The sequence below is a fragment of the Convolutriloba macropyga genome, chromosome 3 (genome assembly GCF_964194025.1).
Source record: "Convolutriloba macropyga chromosome 3, txConMacr16.3, whole genome shotgun sequence".
NCBI lineage: Eukaryota > Metazoa > Xenacoelomorpha > Acoela > Convolutidae > Convolutriloba > Convolutriloba macropyga.
In genome coordinates, this window is record NC_134470.1 from 51,970,907 (window position 1) to 51,993,770 (window position 22,864).

A 22,864-nucleotide genomic window follows, 5' to 3' on the forward strand; every position below is an offset into this window, starting at 1 on the left:
AATAATGGCTTAATTAACTTTTCCTCTATTTTTTCTTAATTTGTTCAACTTCCAGCTTAGTCTCAGCAAAGACAGACTGCTTCATCTTTCTACTGATTTAACATTTATTCTCGGTTGCAGTTTTAAGCCTGAAGTTATTGTTTTATGGCTTTGATACCACAAGATTTCAGATTTTTGTTTGTTTTGATTTTTGCCAGTTTTTCACGTTTTCTAATTTTGTCACATTATCAAATTATTGACAGTTCTCATGTCATCTTATTAGCATTCAGAGTAAGGCACAATTGAACATATTAAAATCCTGAAAAATATACATCATCGTTTTAACGGCCTCGACGCCTCTTTCTTGAAGAAATCAATTGAATTTTTTAATTTTGTCTCTAACTGTCATTTATACTTTGTCGTTTCGGTCGTATGAAATTTCCTGTATAGTGATAGCTTTCATTGGCTTTTCATAGAAGAATAGAAGAACCGATATTCTGATATTAGTAGATAGCTGATGGCTTTCATGACTTTGAAAACAATCGTTATCCAAAATTTAAAAAAACTTTTTTAATTTCGCGATTTTGTTCTTTTTTTGTTTCTTTTTGTTACCTAATCTCGTTAATTAATTACAGGTCAAATATGACATTATAGGTGTCAAGGGAATAAAAAGGGATTGGTGTCCCAAAATCTTTTTTTTAAAGAATTTGTTATGACCTTACTGGCTTCGACACCGGTTTTTCACAAAAAAAAAAGTAAATTAATTTGATTTTTGTCAGATTTGACCTTCTTTTTGTAGATGCAAGAAATATTCTGGATAATTACAGGTCTCGAGGGCTTCCTTTTCATGAATAAACGACCCTATTTAAATAGCTCTTTTTGTAATTAATGCCTTTCATGACATTGAATGTAATTTTGTTTCGAAAAAAAAATTAAAGTATTACATACTTTAGCACTTCGCTTTTTTGTCTACTTGTTACCTAGTCTTACTAATGAATGGCCACGCACTACATAATAACTGTTTGATGAAGGCGCAATCAAATATATTTTGAGCGCCAAAATTGGGCTTGACGGTTTTGACAGCGTTTTCTGGCAAGTTTCAATTGAAATTTTGTTTGTTCTTTGTTGTTCTTTTTAGCCGCTTTAAAAAATGAATAAGGACAGGTCCTAATGCCCTTCTATAGAAGCAGTGGTAATCGTAAATTTGTGGTAATATTAATTGATTCCTAATGGTATTTATTACTTTGAAGTTAACTGTTTCAAAAAAATAAGTTAATTTTTTTACTTTACTGTTTTTGTTCTTTTTTGTATAATTGTTACCAAACCTTTTTATGGGCTGGTCGCATATGTTTTCTGGTGATTTATGAGTTATTTTTGTTTAGTTTTAGGTTTATCTGACGGTATGTTGACTTTGTTATTAAATTTAGTTTTTAAGAGGGACATAAATTTTTTGATGTAATTAATGTTTGTTGTTGTTGTTGTTTGATTTTGTTGTTCGCCTTGACTCGCTTTCTTAATATTGACATATTACAGCAATCTAATGCATCAATTTTTACTCCACTGAGTTATTTGCTTTGGAGGCTATCTTATCGTTCATACAGAATTTTTTGAAAAAGACTTTTTTGGGATTCGCAAAAAATAATTTTTGGGTTTTTCTATCTGTTCCTCATTTGGTAGACAATTATGCCACAATTGTGGATGGGCGGGGTCGGAACCTTATGTGCCATCGCACATTACCGAGCCGCCTTGTTGGAATTATATATTTCAGCAAGTGACAGTAATAAATATTGAGATATCCTCGATGGTACAGGATACTTGCAGCAGCACAATCTGCCATCGCAGCACATCTACTACTAGCAGCACATCACATAAATTTTTTCTACTCGAAAAATTGGAACAAATCTCAAAAAATCGAAGACTACTTTTTGATGTATTCAGTTGATCAGTTATCTTATCTATACACCAGTTCAAACGCTATATCATGTACTCTAGTTGAACACCTCGTGACTAACATGCTCTTTAACTTTATATGGTAGTGGAATGAAACATTATTTTAGAAAGGCTAAATTTAATGCGTGTGATGGGGCGGGAGGAGGAACCATTCAGAACGACACAAAAAGCACAACTAATAACAAACCTCGTCGATACTTTCCTAAAAAAAGGCAGTTGTTTGATTCCTTTCCAATATAATTGATCCAATGACTACATTACATAGCATCCGTTTGCATAGCACGGTGGCACCCGATTTGTGAGGCAAGAGCTGACATGAATTTTTGGCTTCCAATCAATATTGTAGTCAATTTACTATAAAACATACCCGGCAGATTGCCGGAAAATAGCCGCCGTTGATTCCAATCAGCATGATTGGGATTGAAAGAATAGAAGATATTGAAAAAAAAACTTTTGTACAAAAACATTTTTTAAGTCAAATAGCCAAACGTTCAAATAGCGGGCTTTATGGGCTTTATGGGTTTATCCCGTTTCTACTTCTGACTTCAATTTTTTATACTGACTCTGTTCATTTTGAATTGCTTTGCTGAGCAACTGATGTTCAAAATCACTTTTAGCAGAATGAGAGAAGAGAGAAACTAGCCTAGAGAAGTCAAAAAGATATCACGCAAAATGTTGAAAAAGCGGCAAAATGAGGTAAAGCGAAACATTTTTTTATTCGACGAAGTAAAAAAACATAGCAGGACAAGTCCTGACACACAATTCAAAGAATTTTCATTGACTAAACAGAAAACTAGACCAAGAACGGACTATGAATGGATTGGGGAAAACCATTTCGAAAAAAAAATTCGATCCAAAAAATCAAAAACACTGTAAAAATCAAAGTGAAATTGCCGCATGTGAACAAAAAACCACTAGCGAGACAGCGAATTTTTGTTCAAACACCGTTCTCTCACTCTACTTTAAATTTAGAGCGAAAAAATTCCACGCCGCAAAACCACTCGGTTTTTCGCTCCACTTCCTGTTTCGGCGTGACCAAAATCACTACTCCAATTTGACTTCAAAAATCATGAAAATGTGTGAACAGATCTTAAAAAAAAGACAGCGCCCCAATACAACTCAAATTCTTTGAATTGTAAAAAAAAATAGGAGCGCTATAATAGCCGGCTGAGATGAGGGCGGCTATTAATAATATAAATTTGTTTCTGCGTAATCGCAGCGGAGCAGCATTAGGCTTTGAGTCTGCATTAACACTAGCCTGTTCTCAGCTGTCCTTTTTCTATTAATCCCCGCATCTCAGTCTGTTCATTTAGTGAGCATGAATGCTCTTTTTTTGTGACTATGGCCACTTTTTTGCGTCTGAGACTTTCAGGTGGTACCATCATTGCAGCCAACATTGATCAGGCTATCGTCAACCTGGAGCTATGGTTAAGTAAGTGCTCATCCTCACATAGACAGCTTCACGGAGGCAGGGGATCGAACTTACGATCTTTGGCGTGTTAATCACACACCTTACCTCTCGGCCATCACGCCACTGATTAAGTTTTAACACTTGAACCCAGAGAAGACTGGTTTGAGCTTTGTACGGTTTACTTCGAACAAATTATACAATCTGCAATCAATATTTCACACCCTAATAATTCCATGTATCAATTTATCGTGGGCAAACTTGTTCACGGGAGATTGGACATAAACTCTCATTTGCACTTGGTGTCTTGTCTAACTGGATCACAAATTACTACCTTGTACCAAATACCAAATGAAGCCCCCCTCCCGCTTTAGTACCTGTAATTGATTGATACTTGTTCACTGCTATAAGGGTGGATGAACAGTAACGGCTTGTATTACCTTTTTAGGCTCGAAATAGTTTTATCAATCCAAAAATGCGCGTCAGATTGTTCACACAAGTGTAATATCAAACCAAAACATTTTTACGGGGAAAGGAAACGGTTCCAAAGGCCAGTTTGCTAACCTGGAATTCGGGCATGTCTTTGAAGTACTGATGACATCTGGAACACTCGTAAACAGGCGACTCACCACCGCCACCCGGTGCTTTGACTACTGCCGACTTCTGTGCATGTCTATTGGACTCAGTACTCCGCTTCTTGTCGAGGTTTTGGAAAAATATCAACTGCTGCTGGAGATCAGCGATCTGAAATTAAAAGCCAAAAATAGGACACCGACCGCCTCTTCAAAATCTAAACAATTGAACGTTTAATTAGCTCTTAAGTTTAATATAAACATTGCTCAAAGTAAGAAAATGCAAATGTTATAGCAATAATGGTCTCAAAAATTCAGATACCCGAGAAACTACCCTCTTCATTATGAATTTCTACCAAAACATAATTAAAAAACATAGCCGGCAGATTGCCGGAATAGCTGCGAAAGAATAGACCTGCGTGCCATATAATAGAGATAGAAACAGATACAGATCTAAATTGAAAAAAAATCGACGCCGCTCAAAAAGCTAAGTAAAAAACATACAGCGATAAATTAATAAAGCTTGTTAAAATTCATTCCGCAGAAGCCTCTTATTAGGGACCTTTACTGCACAAATGAGTTACTTTGACCTTAAACAAATTCAAATTAAACTTAAGTTTTAAAGTGCAAAAGTCATTTTATTGAGTGAGGTAAGTCACGTATGATCAAAATCTAATCACGCAAATAACCTAAAAACTTTTGCTAAAGCGAGTAAAAAATGACGTCACGCGCGCAAATGCCGTTAGTGAGAGGAAGAAGTCATTCAGAAAATTTGACTTTTTCAGCTTTGCTGTGTGAACAAATGTAAAACGAAAAAAGAGCGTCAGACGACGAAACAAAAAAACATAGCAGGACAAGTCCTGACGTACAATTCAAAGAATTTTCTTTGACTAAACAGAAAAACTAGACCTAGAATGGACTATGAGTGAATTGCGAAAACCATTTTTAAAAAAATCAGAAAAAAATAAGAAACAGAAAATCAATGTCAAAATGCCGCATGTGAACAAAAAAACCACAAGCGAGAAATTAAAATTTAATTCAAACAAAAAAAATTAGGCCTAGAATGAGCTGTGAATGGATTGGGAAAACCATTTAGAAAAAAGCTGATCTAAAAAAATTGAAAAAACAGTAAAAATCAGAGTGAAATTGCCGCATGTGAACAAAAAACCACTACCGAGAAACCGAATTTTTGTTCAAACACCGTTTTCTCACTCTAGTTTAAAATTAGAGCGAAAAAAATCACGCCGCAAAACCACTCGCTTTTTCGCTCCATTTCCTGTTTCGGCGTGACCAAAATCACTACTCCAATTTGACTTCAAAAATCATGAAAATGTGTGAACAGATCTTAAAAAAACAGGCGGAAGAATTCCGGAAGCGACTCGAAGCCGCAAAACCTCACAAACAAAACCCTAATTGCAGCTGAAGCAATTACCATTTGAATTCAACCATTAACTCATTACCTCCCCTGGTCTGATCTAAAAATTGGTGAAACTTAAACCACTGTCACCAAGAAAAAAATGCAGCAAAACTTTATATTGTTGAAAATGTCTGATAACGTTAAAAAATCCGAAATAGATAAGCAGGTCAAAAAACTGATGACCTAAAACAGCTGAAAGAGCTATCAATTGCCCTCAAATAACTCATGATTCTGATCTCAAAAAGATCAGAAAAGCAAACGGCAGATAACAATCTTAGAAACTAAGTTAAATCTTTTTTTTAAAAAAAGAATACTCAAATTTAAGAATCAGAAAACCACTATAATTACAGTTCTAATCACTGCAATTAAAACAAAAACGGCACATACTTCTCCCTTGTTCTGCATATGCTAGACAACATGATTTAAAACTAATTCAAAAATTAAAATAATCATAGAAAAGACAAGCAGCAGAAAAATGTTCAAAGGCAAAAAATCGTTTAAATTAATACCAAGGCCGGAAGAAAGTTGCAGTAGATAGTATTAAGCAGAGCTTTTGGAAAAAGCTGGCTAGCAAACTCTCAGTACTGCCTTGTGTTGAATGAAATCAATTGCAAACAAAGAAATGACGAAAATCTAAGAAAATGCTGAAATCATTCAATTTTTTAACAACTGAAACAACCAAAAATAAATGTGCCATAAAAAGCTGCCAGGACAAAACTAAAATGATACTAACTAGAATTATAAGAACATGGACACAATATGAAGAACACCGTAATAAAAACACATTCTTGATTTTTGAAAGTCAAAAATAAAAAAAAAACAAAATTCAAGAAAAACGAATACATTTCATTGTTCAGCATTAGAGACATAGAAAAGATAACTAGTCGTCCAATATAAAGATCTATCCTCCTGAAGTGAACAAAAAAATAAGAAAAACCAGATATCAAACATACGAAACATTAAATATTTTACAGAAAAAGGTCAAAAAACTTTTAATACTGCTTTCATGAAAAATGGAAGCTGAAAAAATCAATATACCAAAAATAAAAATAGGTGCCAGGACAAAGCTAGAATGATACTAACTAGAATTTTAAGAATATGGGCACAATGTAAGGAACACCGTAACAAAAAGGCATTCTTGTTTTTTAAAAAGTTAAAAATCAAATTAAAAAATCAAGAAAAACAAATACAGTTCACTGCTCAACATTCGAGACCTAGAAAAGATAACTAGTCATCCGATACAAAAATCTATCCTCCTGAAGATAACAAAAAATAGGAAAAAGCAGAACTCAAAAATATAAAACATTGAAACATTTTCCAAAAAAAATTATCAAAAAACTTTTAAGACTGCATTTACGAAAAAGCTTCAACTGTTTTTCAAAAACTGAACTCCAAAAAATGATTGAATTTTTATTAAAACGCAATTAAGGTCCCTCATGTAGCACAAAAAGACTATTTCTAGTAATTACAATCAAAATACAAACAAAAAACTGACAAAAATCGGGAAAAAACTACCAAAATCGGATTAGCATATGTCAATTTTATAAAACAAAAATACACCGAGGTAGAGAGAGGCGTTAAGTATATGAATTATCAAAGGGAAGTTGCCAAATGAACTTATTTTTGACAAAAAGACGGTTAAAAGATCTAAGAATGAAGAAATTAATAGAAAAAAGTCAAAAATTAACTAAAAAATCAAAAAATATGTGCCAATTTTCAAATTGAAACCCATATTCAGGCTCTGCAAAACACTGTGGCATCAATCTCCGATGTTGGCATTTCAATATAGTATCGAATAAAAATTATTTCTACAAAAAACCAAATTACAAGCAAAAAAAATTGGCCACTTAGACGAAAAAACGGCTAAAAACGGTTATCTATATATGCCATTCAGTCAAAAACTACTTTTCAAAGTCAAAAAGTCATTCACTAAACGCAGCGCATGATCAAAAAACTTCTCTCGCTTAGCGAAAATTTGTTCACCAAGACAGCTTTTCTCACTTTCGCTTTTAGGTCAAAATGCCGCGTGAACAAATCTACTTCCTGTAAAAAAAAAACCGAGAGAAAAACAATACTCCTCTTTGAGTCGTAAAAAAAAAAAGACAGCGCCCCAATACAACTCAAATTCTTTGAATTGTAAAAAAAAACCAAGAGCACCGAAATATAGCTTCGCTCAGCTTACAGCTTCGCAGCTATAAAAAACAGCACACCGACTTGAAGGCTTGAGCAGTTTCCATCTTCTCATTTCTATTGAGAAAAATTGAACAAACAATGAAGAAAGTCAATAATCCTGTTCGAGTTGTAAATATCACATTATTAACAACCTTATTTTGCGCCTCAATAATGACTTCAGCTTCCAAGCAATTATTGCATGTACGAACTAATTAGTGTACCGGGCAGAGCTGTGACTAGGGAAGCTGAAATGAAACTAAAACCGACACTAATCAATGAGACATTAAATAGCTCTGTAATTGCTTTAGGTCAAATAACAACCGGAGTGACTTCTTACGGAGCCATTTTTGGTTACCTTCTGAGGAAAACCGTTAAAACTTTTCTGCTAAACCAAGGAATATTTGAAGCAGGAATTTCAACAAAGCACACAAACAGAATTGAGTGCAAAACCTATTTTTATCAGCGGAGAAGTATCAAAAGGTGATCGATTAAACACGGCCGATTAAACACGGACATTTTTTTCTCAAAATACATGGGTTGACGTTCGTATTTGCTAGGTTAAGCTTAGGGCGCTTAATTTTACTGAGTGAGAGATATAACAGTATATGAGGGGGAAAATGAGGGTAGGCATCAGAATTCAATGGGGTGGAGGGAGGGTGATGATGTAGCAGAGGGGTCGGGGTTGGGAGTGAGGGTTGGTTGATCCAAAAATCCCAAGAGAGATAGTAAGAGAAACCTAAACAAAAAAGGCTTTTAGACAATACTCAGCAACGCCATTGGGCTTTACCAGCATATGCAGTTTCTAAAGACAAAAAGTTGAAAATTCGTCAGACAAAAAACGGTCCGACAACAAATAGCATGAAAGAGACTGACAAAAATAATTGCTAAGAATTTCATTTGCAAGCAATTAAAGTACACTGATAAAAATTTTCAAAAAAAAAGGTTCTGGTTCCATATAATTCCACCAAAACCTCCAATTTTTCATTTTTCTTGAATTTCATGTACACTACACTGAGTGTCCACTGAAGACTAGAAATTATAATTGATTTTGTTATACAGCACTGTACTAAGCATTTCATTTGATGGAATTTGTTGCTCGCTCAGTTGATTGGGGTAGCGAAAAGAATCAATTCTACAATTGATTGTTTTACAGCTTTGATCTTCCTATCAATTCTGATGCAAAATTTGAGAGAAAACACCAATATAAGTGGTTACAGATTATACCAATTTAATCCCTTGTTGATTTTCCCAGGGAGCAGAAATTGGAACCAGAAGCCCAAATGGAAGGTGCTTATGAGTGCAGAGAAATGCTACTACACCATCATAACCCTCGACCCAGCGGAGAATAACGCAAAAAAGAAACTAAAGCTGCTGATCGGAGAAAATGAGATCCCATACTGCAAAAACCCTGTCTTCCTAGGCATCAAGCTTGACCCACAACTGACATTCCGAGAACATGCCAAGGACGTGGCAAGGAAGATGGCAACGAGGCGAAAAGCACTACAAGCAATCGCAAACAAGAACACAGGAGCAACACAGCGCAACCTACGGACTGCATATAAAGCAACCACAAGAGCGGTGGCCGACTATGCTAGCAGTACGTGGATGAACATGGCACAACCATCGACGAGGGATTTTATGGAGAGCCAACAAAACAAATGTGCTTGTCTCCGGTTGTCTCCATCCTACTAGCCAACAAGAACTCCTTGCGTGCGCCGAGCTGGAGCCCTTAAGAACCATTGCCAAAAAGCGAGCAGTATGTCTCCGTGAGAAGATGCTGAGACTGCACGAGGGAATACCGGCACACGGCACAGCGAGCAGAAACACAGTACCAAGACTGAAGAGCAGAACACACGAAGCATGGAAGAAGACCGGGGAGAAGAAGTCTGCCGACGACCAGCGAGAATTCCGTGGGAACTTCAGGAGGATTGCACTCGAACCTGAGTGTGCAACGAAGCTCGACACAATGGACCGAGAGTCTCTTGTTGCAGTAGACAGCCCGCCATGGGAACAGCGCCCCCGCCAGGTCTCCTTTTGCATGGACCTTACGAGGAGACTGAAAAGAAGCGATGAGTGTACAGAGAAAAGAAGGATAACCGAAGAGTTTCTTGCGTCACTCCCTACCTGCGACACACAGGTTTGGACAGATGGATCCGTGGACAAGGGACACGGTGGGGCTGGAGCAGTTGTCATCAGAGAGTCGGGAAGAGAGGAACTGAAGACAAGCGCAGGATTATTCTGTTCATCCTTCACGGCCGAGATGACAGCAATCAACATGACTCTAGAACACATCCAGCGCAACTGGCCAACACAAACAGTCAGGATACACACCGACTCACTATCGGCAGTGGAATGTCTGGAAGAAGGACCGGAAAAACAAATGTGCAGCTTAGGAAGACAAATCTGGAGCAGGTTAGCCGTATGCCCTGGAACCCAGATAGTTTGGATCCCGTCGCACTGTGGAGTACAAGGCAATGAAGAAGCCGACCGAGTAGCAAATGACGCCACAACACTGGACCCAGAAAAAAGGCCAACCACTCTTCAGACGGCGACGACCGCTATCAAGTTGGACGCAAGGAGGGAAACTCTGAAGTTCTAAGGAGGTGCAGCCAGAATCTTCAAAGCGAGGAAGCTTGACAGAAGAGACCAGACCATATGGAATCAACTCATGTCAGGCCACAGCCTGCTAGACAGGGCAACCCTCAGAAGATTTGGGGCGACAGAATCGGACCGCTGCCCTGACTGCGACGAACACCACACTGCTGAACACGTCATGAAGGGCTGTCAACGAGGGGCGAGCCTACGGCATCGGATGATGGGAAACGAGGACCCAAAAGACCACTTCATCAATAACCCAAGGAACCTTATCAAGTTGGTGAAACACGCGGGGATATAACCATATTAGCCCGGGAGGGGCTAAACGGATCCTGAAGAAGAAGAAACCAGAAGCCCTATGAAAAGCTTAATTAAACAGTGCAGCCTGACAATATCACTCCCCAAATATTGAAATCCGGATATAGCATCCAACTTTCGATTTCTCCCCTCTCGGAATTTTCTTACATTTCTACTGCAGTACAGCAAACTCTTTCGAATACCAATGGAGCTAACTACTGTGTGAGAGAATTTGTAAAGTTCGCACATAATTTGGTATTATTTAAGCTTCACTTCAGTAAACAGCCAGGGAGTCACACTTTTAAGAACATAGCCGGCAGATTGGCGGAAAAAAGCCGCGATAGACGCTTGTGGCCCTCCATGAATTGAAACAGCTCAAAATTGATATTCGAAACCAAAAACTCAAGACTAATACTCAAGAATTAGGGCATATAAGTTTGACACTATTTAGATGCACACTATTGATCTTTAACTAGTAACTGTTCGTAAAATTTAAAGTTCCATAAGTGAGTTCAGAAGTTTTTTTTGAGTGAGGTATGTCACGCAATTGACCTAAAAGCAGAAATGACGTCACGCACACAAATTTTAACTGCAAAGCCGTAGAAGTCACTGAAGTCATTGAAAAAGTCAATTCCAAGAATTCAGGTCGTAAGAATCATCGGCGGAGACGACAAGTTAAAACATACCCGGCAGATTGCCGGAAAATAGCCGCCGTTGATTCCAATAAGGATGATTGGGATTGAAAGAATAGAAGATATTGAAAAAAAAAAGATTTTTGTTCAAAAACATTTTTTTAAGTCCGATTTATTTTGGTGGCATTTCTTTGTAGTTGAACATACTTCTGTTTCTTTGAGAGAGGCTACAGGGGCTACTATCAATACCAATAAGCATAAGAGATGGTAACTAGACTTATAGGAACGACGTTCAAATAGCGGGCATCTAAAATTGGGCTTTATGGGTTTATCCCGTTTCTAAATCGGACTTCAATTTTTTATACTGACTCTGTTCATTTTGAATTGCTTTGCTGAGCAACTGATGTTCAAATTCACTTTTAGCAGAATGAGAGAAGAGGGAAACTAGCCTAGAGAAGTCAAAAAGATTTCACGCAAAATGTCGACAAAGCGGCAAAATGGTAAAGCGAAAAAAAGTCCGACGAAGTAAAAAAAAAAATGGAGCGCTATAATAGCCGACTGAGAAGATGAGGGCGGCTATTGAAAAACAACGATGTCCCCAATAATAGCCGCCATCGTTTCGCGGCTATTAATTAAGAGCAGCCCTCCACACCACGAAATTGCCTCCTCAACAGTTTCGGTGGATCGCTACTTCGAAATTAGTAAGGCGTAAGATTCTAAGAGAGCTGCTCAGTCACATGATGCCCTGCGCGCGCTACCTGTTTATCCCGTTTTTGAGAACAAAAATGACAAAAAACGTAAAATCATCAGATTTTTGTCATCAGAAACGCCTAAAATGACCCTTTCATTTAGGCCTACCCATTAGCTTCAGCACTCGAAACATTTGAATGACTACTATAGCCAGCTTAAGGTCTCTAATGAAACTTTATGCTCACTGGGCGTTACCTGTTTGAACCGTTTCAAGATCTCTAAGTCATAGAAAAATGTTAAAACATGTTACAAAAAATAATAAAAACACAAAGCACCAATACAATCCAACTCTTGGATTGTAAAAAAAGAGAGCGCCTCCGGGCTTTACCAGTTCATCCCAATTTTGAGGACAAAAAACGTCAGACAAAAAAATGTTCACGCAAAAAATCGCATTAAAAAGACTGCACTACCAATACAATTGGTATAAATTTTGTAGCATTTAAAAATGTATTTTTGAAATATAATCTTCTCAGAAAAACTGAATAACTTTATAATTAAAGTTTATAACTTTTTAACTTTATAACGTAATCTATTTCTTTTTATGATTTGACGCGAAATTATTACAGCTTAAATTTGTGAGAAAAATAAACGAAAGCAAAAGTTTATTCAGGGGCTTGGAGTACTGTTATAAGAGCTTATTATATACCAAAACAGAAGAAAACAGAGAAATTCAAACATGTCGAAGGAACAATATACAACGGACAATAATATCGTACGGCGATTGTCATCGAATTTCTGGAAAACGACAAAGAGCTTATATGTCATTTATGAGACAATAAAGCCTTCTCAGTTTAATTTAACTTACCTTCTACTTTACACTTTTAACGGTCATAAGTTTACCATATCAGTTACCCAAGCCAAAGCAGTTATTCGGTATCGTGTAATTAAAGCGTAACAATAGGGGGTATTTTCAACGCGAATTACAGACGCTTATCTTCTTTAATATGCCATTTATTGTATCAGAAATTTAGTTTGCCTGTTTACATTTTTAAGTACCTTTGAGCGGCCACTTTTTCGAGGCGTTTAATATTTGATTGTCATTAATTGGTTTTTCTTCAGGTGAATTATTACTTATATATTTTTCGTTATATTTTTCTTACTTTGCAAGATACTTCAAATACAGAATACAAAAGCCCCAGGTGACTAAGTAAAATGAATCTGAGCTCTTTTAACTTTGAATGATTTACTATCATGCTACTTTAAATTAATGCTGCAGTCATGTACAGCTTCTTGCTTGTGCAGGATGCCTTTCGGTGCTCAAGGTGCGCCGCTAATTACTGTTGCAGGGCCTTCAATGAGCTCTCAAAATCATTTTTTTAATTCAAGAACTGTATATAGGCTATTCATACTCATCCTCAGCGAGGGTATCTCCAATGGGCTTGGGGCTGTCCTGGACTGCATTTCTCAATTTTAACAATTGTTTCGTCCAATAGAGTAATTTATGTTCTCGATTTTTTTCATTCTGCTCATAATCGGCTGTTGATGTTATGTTTTTGCCTCTCTGAATTTGAATGTATTGGTCTGCCTTCATCAAGCCTCCAGTAGGCTTTCTGGCTAGTCCAGTCTTGAATATTATTTGTTGTTGTTTCTACATATTTTCAAACGAAGTACATTATTATAATTATTTACCGATTCATTTCTGAGCTTGAGTTCGTGCTGTAGTTGAAGAACAGCCGCTTGCATGTCATCAAAGTTCTTCCTCAGCTCCATCATCTCTACTCGCGTGCTCTCGCCCTAATTAACAAGGTATTTAGAGCGAGAGAATAACTCAACAGGTATTTAACTCAACAGGGAGAGAAAACGCACCCTTAATACCATAATTAAAATATCGGCAGACATTATAAATTTCCCTTCGGGCCACTGGAATCGCTTCGCCGGGATAACCAGCCCGCTGTTGCCGGCTAACTTTCCGGACTAACAGAGCATCAGAGGCGAGGTGATAAGCAACTGTTTGTTTGGACTTGCAGTGACATCCACAAGGCCCATATAGCCGGTAGTGGATGTATCGTTTACTCGTTTTGACCACAAGTTTTTAGTTAAAACTGCCCAACGAACACAAAACTACTCTGGCAATTAACCGAGCGTCACTTCATACCGAACTTCTTCCAAATGATACTTGTTGCTTCCGGTTAGCATTGAAAAACTCACCCTTGCATTGTTCTCCATAAACATTTTTCTCTCCCTTTTTCTATCCTCTTCTAGTACCTGTCGCTCCTTCCTCGCAGAATCAAGGGCAGATTTCAGTTGGCTGATCTCAGCCGCCATACTTGCTGACACTGCAGGGGAAGATGAATCTCCAATTGAGAAACCATTTTGCATTCTGTCATTCTCTCTCAACTGAAGATCGGTCACAGCAGCTTTCAGTTGCTTAAACATATGAGTGCTCAATACTGTCCGTCATACAAAATATTAGGTGTCACAAATTGTCCTTCTCACAATGAATTTAAGCCTACTCAGCAGTTTGGATGAATAGTAGACTTAGTAAATCTGCAACAGAACTGCATAGCAACCTACAGCCCTCAGATTTTCAAAATAATCCTAGTTTCTCTAGTTTCCTAGCGTTACCTGCTTATTCGTTTTTAAGGACGAAAAGTCAAATGAGTAAGACAAAAAAAATGGTCAAGCGAAACACCATTTATTGTGTTATGGTCACCAAAGGAGTAGATTAAATTTGACAAAAAGAAACGACCATTTAAAATTTAAAGCTCGAGCAATGATACAATTGAGAATATCTTTCACCCTGATTTCTGCGACTAGTGCAAAAAAATTCAACGACGAAAGAAAAAAGAACAATTCTAGCCAATAACTTGGCAAGTTAAGATCCTGCACGTAGATATTATCCTGTACTTCAGCATCTTTATTCGGTGAATTCAATCGTCTACATCAGACCATACTTATGTAACTCTATTGTGATACAAAATAATTGCGATATATCCATAGGTCATACCAAATAAAATTATGGCAAAAAGATGACAGTTCAGATATCACAAATTTAATAGCTCAAAGATTCCGGAAAAAACTTTGTTCCAGAACTCTACTGAATGAGACATAGCTTACTTCTTTGTCCTCTTTCAGGAGACTTGTAGTGTGTCGTTCCTTCTCCAGTTCTCTCTCCAGGGCCTCAATGCGCATGTGCAGCTTATCTAACACCTAAAAAAACAACTGACTAACAATGGACGATTTTCTCTCGTACGACCGGCAAACTGAAGATTAAGAACCGCCCTTTGCACCATGAAATTGTCTCCTAAAAGCAGTTTTGGTGAATCGCATTCTTCGAAACTGGATAGGCGTAAGGCTCTAAAAGAACTTAATGCTCTCCGAGCATTACCTGTTTATCCTGTTTTTGAGGACGAAAAGTCAAATGGGTCAGACAGACGAAAAATCGGTCAAGACAAAAATCGCATTAAAAAAGACCAAAGGACTAATATAATTGCTATAAACTTTGTTTGAGAGCAATCAGCAAGAATTGATCAAAGTTGATCTCATTAACACGTTTTCCTCTATTTGTCAAGATTTACAACCATTTATTGATCGTATTTACTCTGTTAGAAGCTTAGTGAGTTTCAAACCTTTACGCTCCCAGCTGTACCTGCTAGTTTTTACACAGTAACATTTGGTATAACAAAATAAAATGTAACTGGCGACCATTAAAGGGATTGATGGATAGATCTATTAATCTAAGTATCATTATTATCGCAAATTGTAGTCTATATGCAAATTAAAATTGACCGCAATGTCACTAGAACTTGTCTGGCAGTTGCATTAGACCGAACAAAAATCGAACAGAAAATAGACCAAATAGATATCTTAATTGATGAGCATTAATGATACGCAATTTGTTAGCAATTGGTATCACACTTTAACACCTCGGCATATAAACGAAGCTCTTAAACCAGAAGACCAAAAAAATCTCACCATAGGATCTGGGGGTGGATCCTGGTGAATACCGTTGAGACCTGAACTGTTCTTCTGCATATAAGATTTGTTGTTACTGTTCCATGAACTCCTGCTACTGTTTTTGGCATCCCTCTCCAGAGATTCAACCCGCCTGGACATCACCTCCAACTTTGACTGGTCTTCCGATCTTTTCGACTCCAGTTGTGATAACTGAAACATACCCGGCAGATTGCCGGAAAATAGCCGCCGTTGATTCCAATAAGCATGATTGGGATTGAAATAACAGAAGATATTGAAAAAAAAAGATTTTTGTACAAAAACATTTTTTAAGTCCGATTAATTTTGATGGCATTTCGTAGCTGAACATACTTCTGTTTCTTAGAGAGAGGCTACAGTGGCTACTATCAATAACAATAAGTATTAGATATGGTAAATAAGACTTATAGGAACGACGTTCAAATAGCGGGCATCTAAAATTGGGCTTTATGGGTTTATCACGTTTCTATTTCTGACTTCAATTTTTATACTGACTCTGTTCATTTTGAATTGCTTTGCTGAGCAACTGATGTTTTTATTCACTTTTAGCAGAATGAGAGAAGAGAGAACCTAGCCTAGAGAAGTCAAAAAGATTTCACGCAAAATGTTGAAAAGGCGGCAAAATGAGGTAAAGTGAAACATTTTTTTATTCGACGAAGTAAAAAATACATAGCAGGACAAGTCCTGACGTACAATTCAAAGAATTTTCATTGGCTTAACAAACAACTAGAACTAGAACGGACAATGAGTGAATTGGGAAAACCATTTCTAAAAAAAATCAGATGAAAAAAAAAACAGAAAATCAATTTCAAAATGCTGCTAGGGAGAACAAAAAACCACAAGTGAGATATGTAATTTTGATTCTAACAGAAAACTAGGTCCAGAATGAGCTGTGAATGGATTGGGAAAACTATTTAGAAAAAAATCCGATCCAAAAAATCGAAAAAACAGTAAAAATCAGAGTGAAATTGCCGCATGTGAACAAAAAACCACTAGCGAGAAAGCGAATTTTTGTTCAAACACCGTTTTCTCATTCTACTTTAAATTTAGAGCGAAAAAATTTCACGCCGCAAAACCACTCGGTTTTTCGCTCCACTTCCTGTTTCGGCGTGACCAAAATCACTACTCCAATTTGACTTCAAAAATCATGAAAATGTGTGAACAGATCTTAAACAATACAGCGCCCCAATACAATTCAAATTCTTTGAATTGTAAAAAAATAGGAGCGCTATAATAGCCGGCTGAAAAGATGAGGGCGGCTATTAAACAGAAAACAACTTAATCATAAAAGCAAAGATAAAAAAACTGTATCGCAGTTTGAGGCTCCGTACGATGCTTTAAGTTGTCATTTTTTGTCGGTAACGCTATAGTTGTGCAATTTCAAGCTCGTTCCTCAATCTGGTTTTTGCATTAAATCAACCATTCCTCAGGAACAGCAATTTTCAATTAACATTCATGGTTATTAAATCGTAAAGTTGTTTTTGTTACCTTCAAGGTAACAAAAGCAACTTTCCGATTTAATAACAATGAATGTTAATTAAAAATTGCTGTTCCTGAGGAATAGTTGCTTTAATGGAAAAACCAGATTGAGGAACTAGCTTAAAATTGCACAACTATAGCGTTACCGACGAAAAATGACAACTTAAAGAGTTGTTTTTTTTAATAATTTAAACTGGTGGAGGCCATTGTCAAACAATAAAGAGACTCATCTACAAAAATTTCAGATAGGCAATTCCTGTTGCGTGAGTTTATTGAATGCTAAGCAAATTCTAGAAACTGTAGGACACTTTCGTTACCTTTGCAAGAAAGTAGAAAACTAAGACTTCGGTATGACACTGTAGAAACAAACCCCTATCATAAAACGTAATAGTCTAATGTCGGCAGAATTGCTGTCAACGAACGGTTAGCTTCAGTAGTCGCCAGCTTGGATTTAGGAAGGCTAGCATTAAGGGGTGTATTGGGGTTGGAGCGGAGGTGCGGGGAGTTGGAGCAGGGTGTCGCGGTTGAGAGGATTCAGGTCGTGTGGCTCGAGCGGGTTTAGAGTGGGGTGCAAGAGCCTCAACCGTGCGCCAAAAACGAGGTTCAACCACCAGAAACTGCCCTTTACACCAGGATTTTGTGTCTTCTTAGCAGCTTCGGTGATTTTTACACTTAGAATTCTCGAGTTCTAAGAGAGCTGCTTAGCAACTTTCTGCCCTCCATGATTTACCTGCTTATCTTAGTACGAAAAATTGAAGGCATAGAATTGATCAAGCAAAAAACGCATTAAAAAGGAACTTAGCACTAATATAATTGCTACAAACTGTTTGAGAGCAATTTATAGAACAGATGTGTTCACAGATTCAAGGAGGATTCAAAGTGGGGGATTGCCAAAATCGTTTACTTTGGAAAGAGTTTATTTTTCTCAAGGTATTTTTCGTTTGGATATAGTGTGGTTTAAAACATTGATGCACAGAAATACAGTGATTGTAACTTCCAAGTCAAGGCTCTGACTGTCACGGATCTGCTGTTAAGATTTGAACCAGCACCTATTAGTGAAAAACTAGTTTGGTAACCATTACAGCAACTGATCCTAATCTCTCGAACTGGGTTTCCTGTTGTTCCTCAGGGCTTCATCTCTCTATTCTAAATTTACGTTAGTAGGTCCTCTTGACTAGCTATGTCGAGCTTATCTTATGTGCAACATACAATTGGCTTATCCCTCTGAACCTAATAAAACATGTTGCAATAAAATACCAACTTGTGCTTGAAGGGCTGCGTTTTCTTCGATGACTTCCCTGTGTTGTTGGGCGGTGGAATCAGATGAGGCACTACCCGAAGATGCTTTGAGGAGTCCCCTGTACCTTTCCAATTGAGACTTCAACCTCCTCACCTCTTCCTCCCTCTGACGCAACACACTCTGCTCCTCCTCACGCGACTGAAACAACGAATGCATAAACGAATCATTCGAACAAATCAACTGTTTCAAAATAAGACTGAAACATTCGCCAATCATTCAAAAAATCAGTTTCATCAATCGTGACCTCTGCATGTTGCGCCTGTATGACACTACTTGAGGCGTATAGAATAACTGCTGCGCCGAAGCTATCAATAAAGGGCGTCGAAAGACAAAAAATAAAGTGCTCAAATGTCAACTTTGGATGCTTCACCCACCTCCCACGGTATCCTCTGGGTAATTCAAGTGCTCACGTCTTTGTGCTGTGTTTTTAGTGCTTCACCTTTCTCTTTCTATGTATTCATTATACTTGGAACGATTTTTCCCTCTATAGATATCAATCTGTCTTGGCTTCCTATCAAAACTTGCCTAACCAGTAAATTTTTTCACACGGTTTTAGATGCAAAGACATTATGATAGCCTCTTAGTGCAATCTATTAAAAATTTCGCACAGGAGTACTTCTCTGAGAAAATGTGCAATTCAGTATGTCCTTTAATAAACATGTTATAATCATAAGAATTTCGGTTAATTTGAGATTTCAAAGGATTAAAAACGATGAATTTGATCATTACCATGTTCCTCTTTCATGTGAAAAAATTTTGCCATCTGTTTTCTCTACTTCAGGAATCCCATTTTTGTTGTTCAATATTTTGATGGGAGATCAAATGGTCGCAAAAATATTTAATGCCGATGATTAAATCGGGAAACCAAAACGAGGCAAATGGTGCTAATCGAATACTCGCTGGAAGCTTTAATCACTGAGTAGTCCGATACGAGGAGTGGTAAACCTACAGCACATTTTAGAAAAAAAACGAGTGAGCAGAGGCCGAAATTCCCGAGTTTTTATGGGACCACGGTTTCCGGCCTAAACTCTTTTATGTCACCACGGTTTCCGGCCTAACCTCTAAGGGTTTTTATGTGACCACGGTTTCCGGCCTAACCTCTAAGGGTTCTTATGTGACCACGGTTTCCGGCCTAACCTCTAAGGGTTTTTATGTGACCACGGTTTCCGGCTTAAACTCTAAGGGTTTTATGGGACCACGGTTTCTTGTAGAAATATGCGGTGACAGATGCTTTTCATATAATATTAGGAGCGATCACTAACATTACATAACTAGCGAACAAGCTTTACATTCACAAATGTTTTCAAAATCGCGGGTGCTTTCTTTAATTGCCTAAAGGCCAAGCTTTTACTACTAAGAGGTTTCCTAGTTGCTCATTGGTGTGTCTAATGCATAACTCAGTAAGCTCAAATTGTAAGCGCACGTGGTCAGAGGAAATGCTAAGCAGCGCGGTGACGCAATTTCAAACACTAATTCAGAAGTATAACAAAAAAACCGCGTCTTGAAAAACAATAAGCTTATAATTTATCAGCTCTCTCCCTCGCACCACAAGCATACCGAGGGAGAGATCACACTGAGCTCTTTATCTCTCTCAGAAAAAAATATACAAAGTCACGCGTTGCTATGTTCATGTTAATTTCCAAGTCGCTCGTGTTTCAGGAGCGTCGGTAGACACGAAGAGATTAGATCTGTCAGCAAAGGCTCGTTATCGCAAGTATAATAAAATGGAGAACCTAGCTCATTTATTTGCAACTGCATCAGTTCGAGAAGATCTTTGAGAATACTACTTGGGTTTGTCCATACCCTAACTGCGTCAACGCATGTTTCTTGAGTCGATCCTTCCAATGTACAAAATTGCCATGAGATGCTTTAATGATCGAGTCGATTGATTGGACGACTCACCCGAAACATTTTTCTGCTTATATGATCATCAATGACCAAAAAATATGCGACTATTAACTAATTGTCCCAAACTTTACAAAAACTTGTTAAACTACAAAATTTGACAAAAGTGTCAGGCAAAGTAAACCTTGAAGCAAAAATTAGTAATTATCAACAGATAATTCATTGTTTTGACCATACCTTAGTGGGGGACTTTATGCTCAACTGGTTTTTTGTTCCCTCAATTTTGACCGATCAATACATTCATTGTATCAAATGTAATATCAAATGCAGAGAAGATTTTTTCAGATTTCCATTTCTCCGGAGAGTTAAAGAGACTTGAAGTTTCACAAACAAATACCACTGATTTCCGAGTTTTCCGGAATTTTTGCTAAAATTTTCTCCAATTTTGCTAATGTTAAATTTATTAACAAAAGTGCTATTGGTTTTCAATTAAAGACAGAGGAGGGTTGCTGGACTCTTTTGTCCAATTTTGTAGGCTAAAATTTTGAGTAAATTTGAAAAACCCGCATTTTTCATGAGAAAGATAACGAAATATGATGCCCAATTTGTCCTAATATTAAGGGAAACTTTCGCCTAAAAACTGGTGAGACTTTGTGTACTCAGATTAGGGCCATTTTAACTTTTGCCTCCTGTAACAAGGTGTTCTGGAACTGAAATCCAAGCGTGCATTTCGCTAATTTAAGTCGATATTTATCCAAATAGCAACATTCTTGATATTTTAAACTTTTTCTTTGCTCGCTTATGCATTACGCTAAGATTTGAAACAATTAGGGATATTAAATCCAGATTTCAATTTCAGACAACCAATGATTACAAGGCTAGTTTTGCTCCTAACGCGGATTTTTAGAAACCAAGAATTCGGATTGTAAGGAGCACTCTTTCAATTTTTTGGCACTTTGTTTTTGCAAACTGGAGTAAGTTCTCAGAAAAAATCAATTAGAAAGAGCTGGGATTTATGTTCATGGCTTAGTCTGAGATTTATGTTTTTGTAATCTCATGGCTCAGTCTTATTAATCAATGGTCCACTTGGCCGTCTGAAAAACAATTAATGAAACTATCTAATGCTTTCAGTTGATAATAATGATTTCACATATAGCACACGCGTCCCAAATATGGTCCCAAATAAAACAGAAATGTGTGAAGAAAAAAATCGAAACGAGCTAAATCGTGGATTCTCGATTCATGGGACAAGTATAAGTTAATACTCAAACGGCAGGAGCATCTGACCCTTTCGATCCAGTCCGAGCTTCATGATGCTCAACATTCCGAAAACACGTACAAAGAAGTGTTATAAGAATTTGTGGAGGCGTACAAGCCATTTACCAAATATTATAACAAACTAAAAAACGAGCTTGCTGATTTATCAGAACCTCCTAACCATGATTTTTAGAATAAGAATTTATTTGAAAAATATTACTCAGAAACAAACTCTAGCACATGGTCACTTTACTGTATATGTAGTAATTGCATCCCTGTACAATAAAAAAACAGTGACTGTTATAAGGATGAAAACCCTTATATTTTGTACTCTCAAACTTATTACATTATTTTATTAGCAAATGACTTTTCTCTTATGACTTTGCATATGTTTTAAATATCTGATTTGATCCTATCCTATCCTCTTTTTACTAAAACAAAAAAAACGGTCTGCTTAGCGGTTTTATGTTTTTATTAGAAGTCATAACTATGATATTCGTTTACAAAACTTTTTGGATATTTCACTCATTTTTGGTTATTTCTGGCCTCTCATCTCAGTATAACATAAACGACAGGAGCCATTGGCATAGAAGGCAAGCCCAATTGAACATATATAGAGAGCTCAAACCCATATAAGGTTTTCAATGAACAGCTTACGGCTTTAATGGCTTCGACACTAGTCTCGCAAACTTTGAATCTTAGATTTTTTTCATCCAATTGCTATTGTCACATGAATTATTCTGAAAAAAATTACAGTACTCGATGGCTTGCAATAGAGGTATAAGTGAACTGATTTCATACTTTCAGTTGATAGCTAAAGGTTTCAAGAATTTTGAAATTATTTTTCTTCAAAAATATCGTTTTGAGCGATGCCTTGTTTGACCCTTTCTTCTCAACTTGTAATTAAGTCTGATTAATGACAGGTACTATCACTTTTCTTGTGAAGCAAGCATTAACCTCTTCTGGTTTTGTGTTTTGAGAGCGATCACTTTACGATTTGCACTACGAGTTTTCAAAAGGTTGAATTTTTGCTAATGGTCAATATTTTTGGTTCTTTGTTGTCTTCTCACGTATCCCCTTAAATAATAGGGCCTATTGATGCTTAAATGAGTTTCAGGTGAAAATATACAATCTTTTCACAATAGTTCATCGTTTTAACGGCTTAAACACAGTTTTCGTAAACTTTTTGTGATTTTTGAGTCTTGCCTGTATTTATTTTGTCTTATGACTTAGCCTCACTAATCACACGTCGCTTGGCTTCCTATGGAGTTACAGTGA

The 22,864-nt window shown here is 37.1% G+C and overlaps 1 protein-coding gene across 2 annotated transcripts in view; it reads right to left on the reverse strand.

The window, feature by feature from the left end:
- The window catches only part of LOC142336269 (uncharacterized), a 556,260-nt gene that overhangs the window by 11,758 nt on the left and 521,638 nt on the right, over window positions 1-22,864 (reverse strand). For both annotated transcript variants that reach the window (XM_075384964.1, XM_075384965.1), the window contains 6 exons: window positions 18,446-18,622; window positions 15,688-15,879; window positions 14,830-14,922; window positions 13,921-14,139; window positions 13,402-13,506; window positions 3,902-4,081 (listed from right to left, as the gene is read on the reverse strand). In XM_075384964.1, coding sequence (XP_075241079.1) covers window positions 3,902-4,081; window positions 13,402-13,506; window positions 13,921-14,139; window positions 14,830-14,922; window positions 15,688-15,879; window positions 18,446-18,622 — 966 coding nt within the window. The remainder of the gene's footprint in view (window positions 1-3,901; window positions 4,082-13,401; window positions 13,507-13,920; window positions 14,140-14,829; window positions 14,923-15,687; window positions 15,880-18,445; window positions 18,623-22,864) is intronic.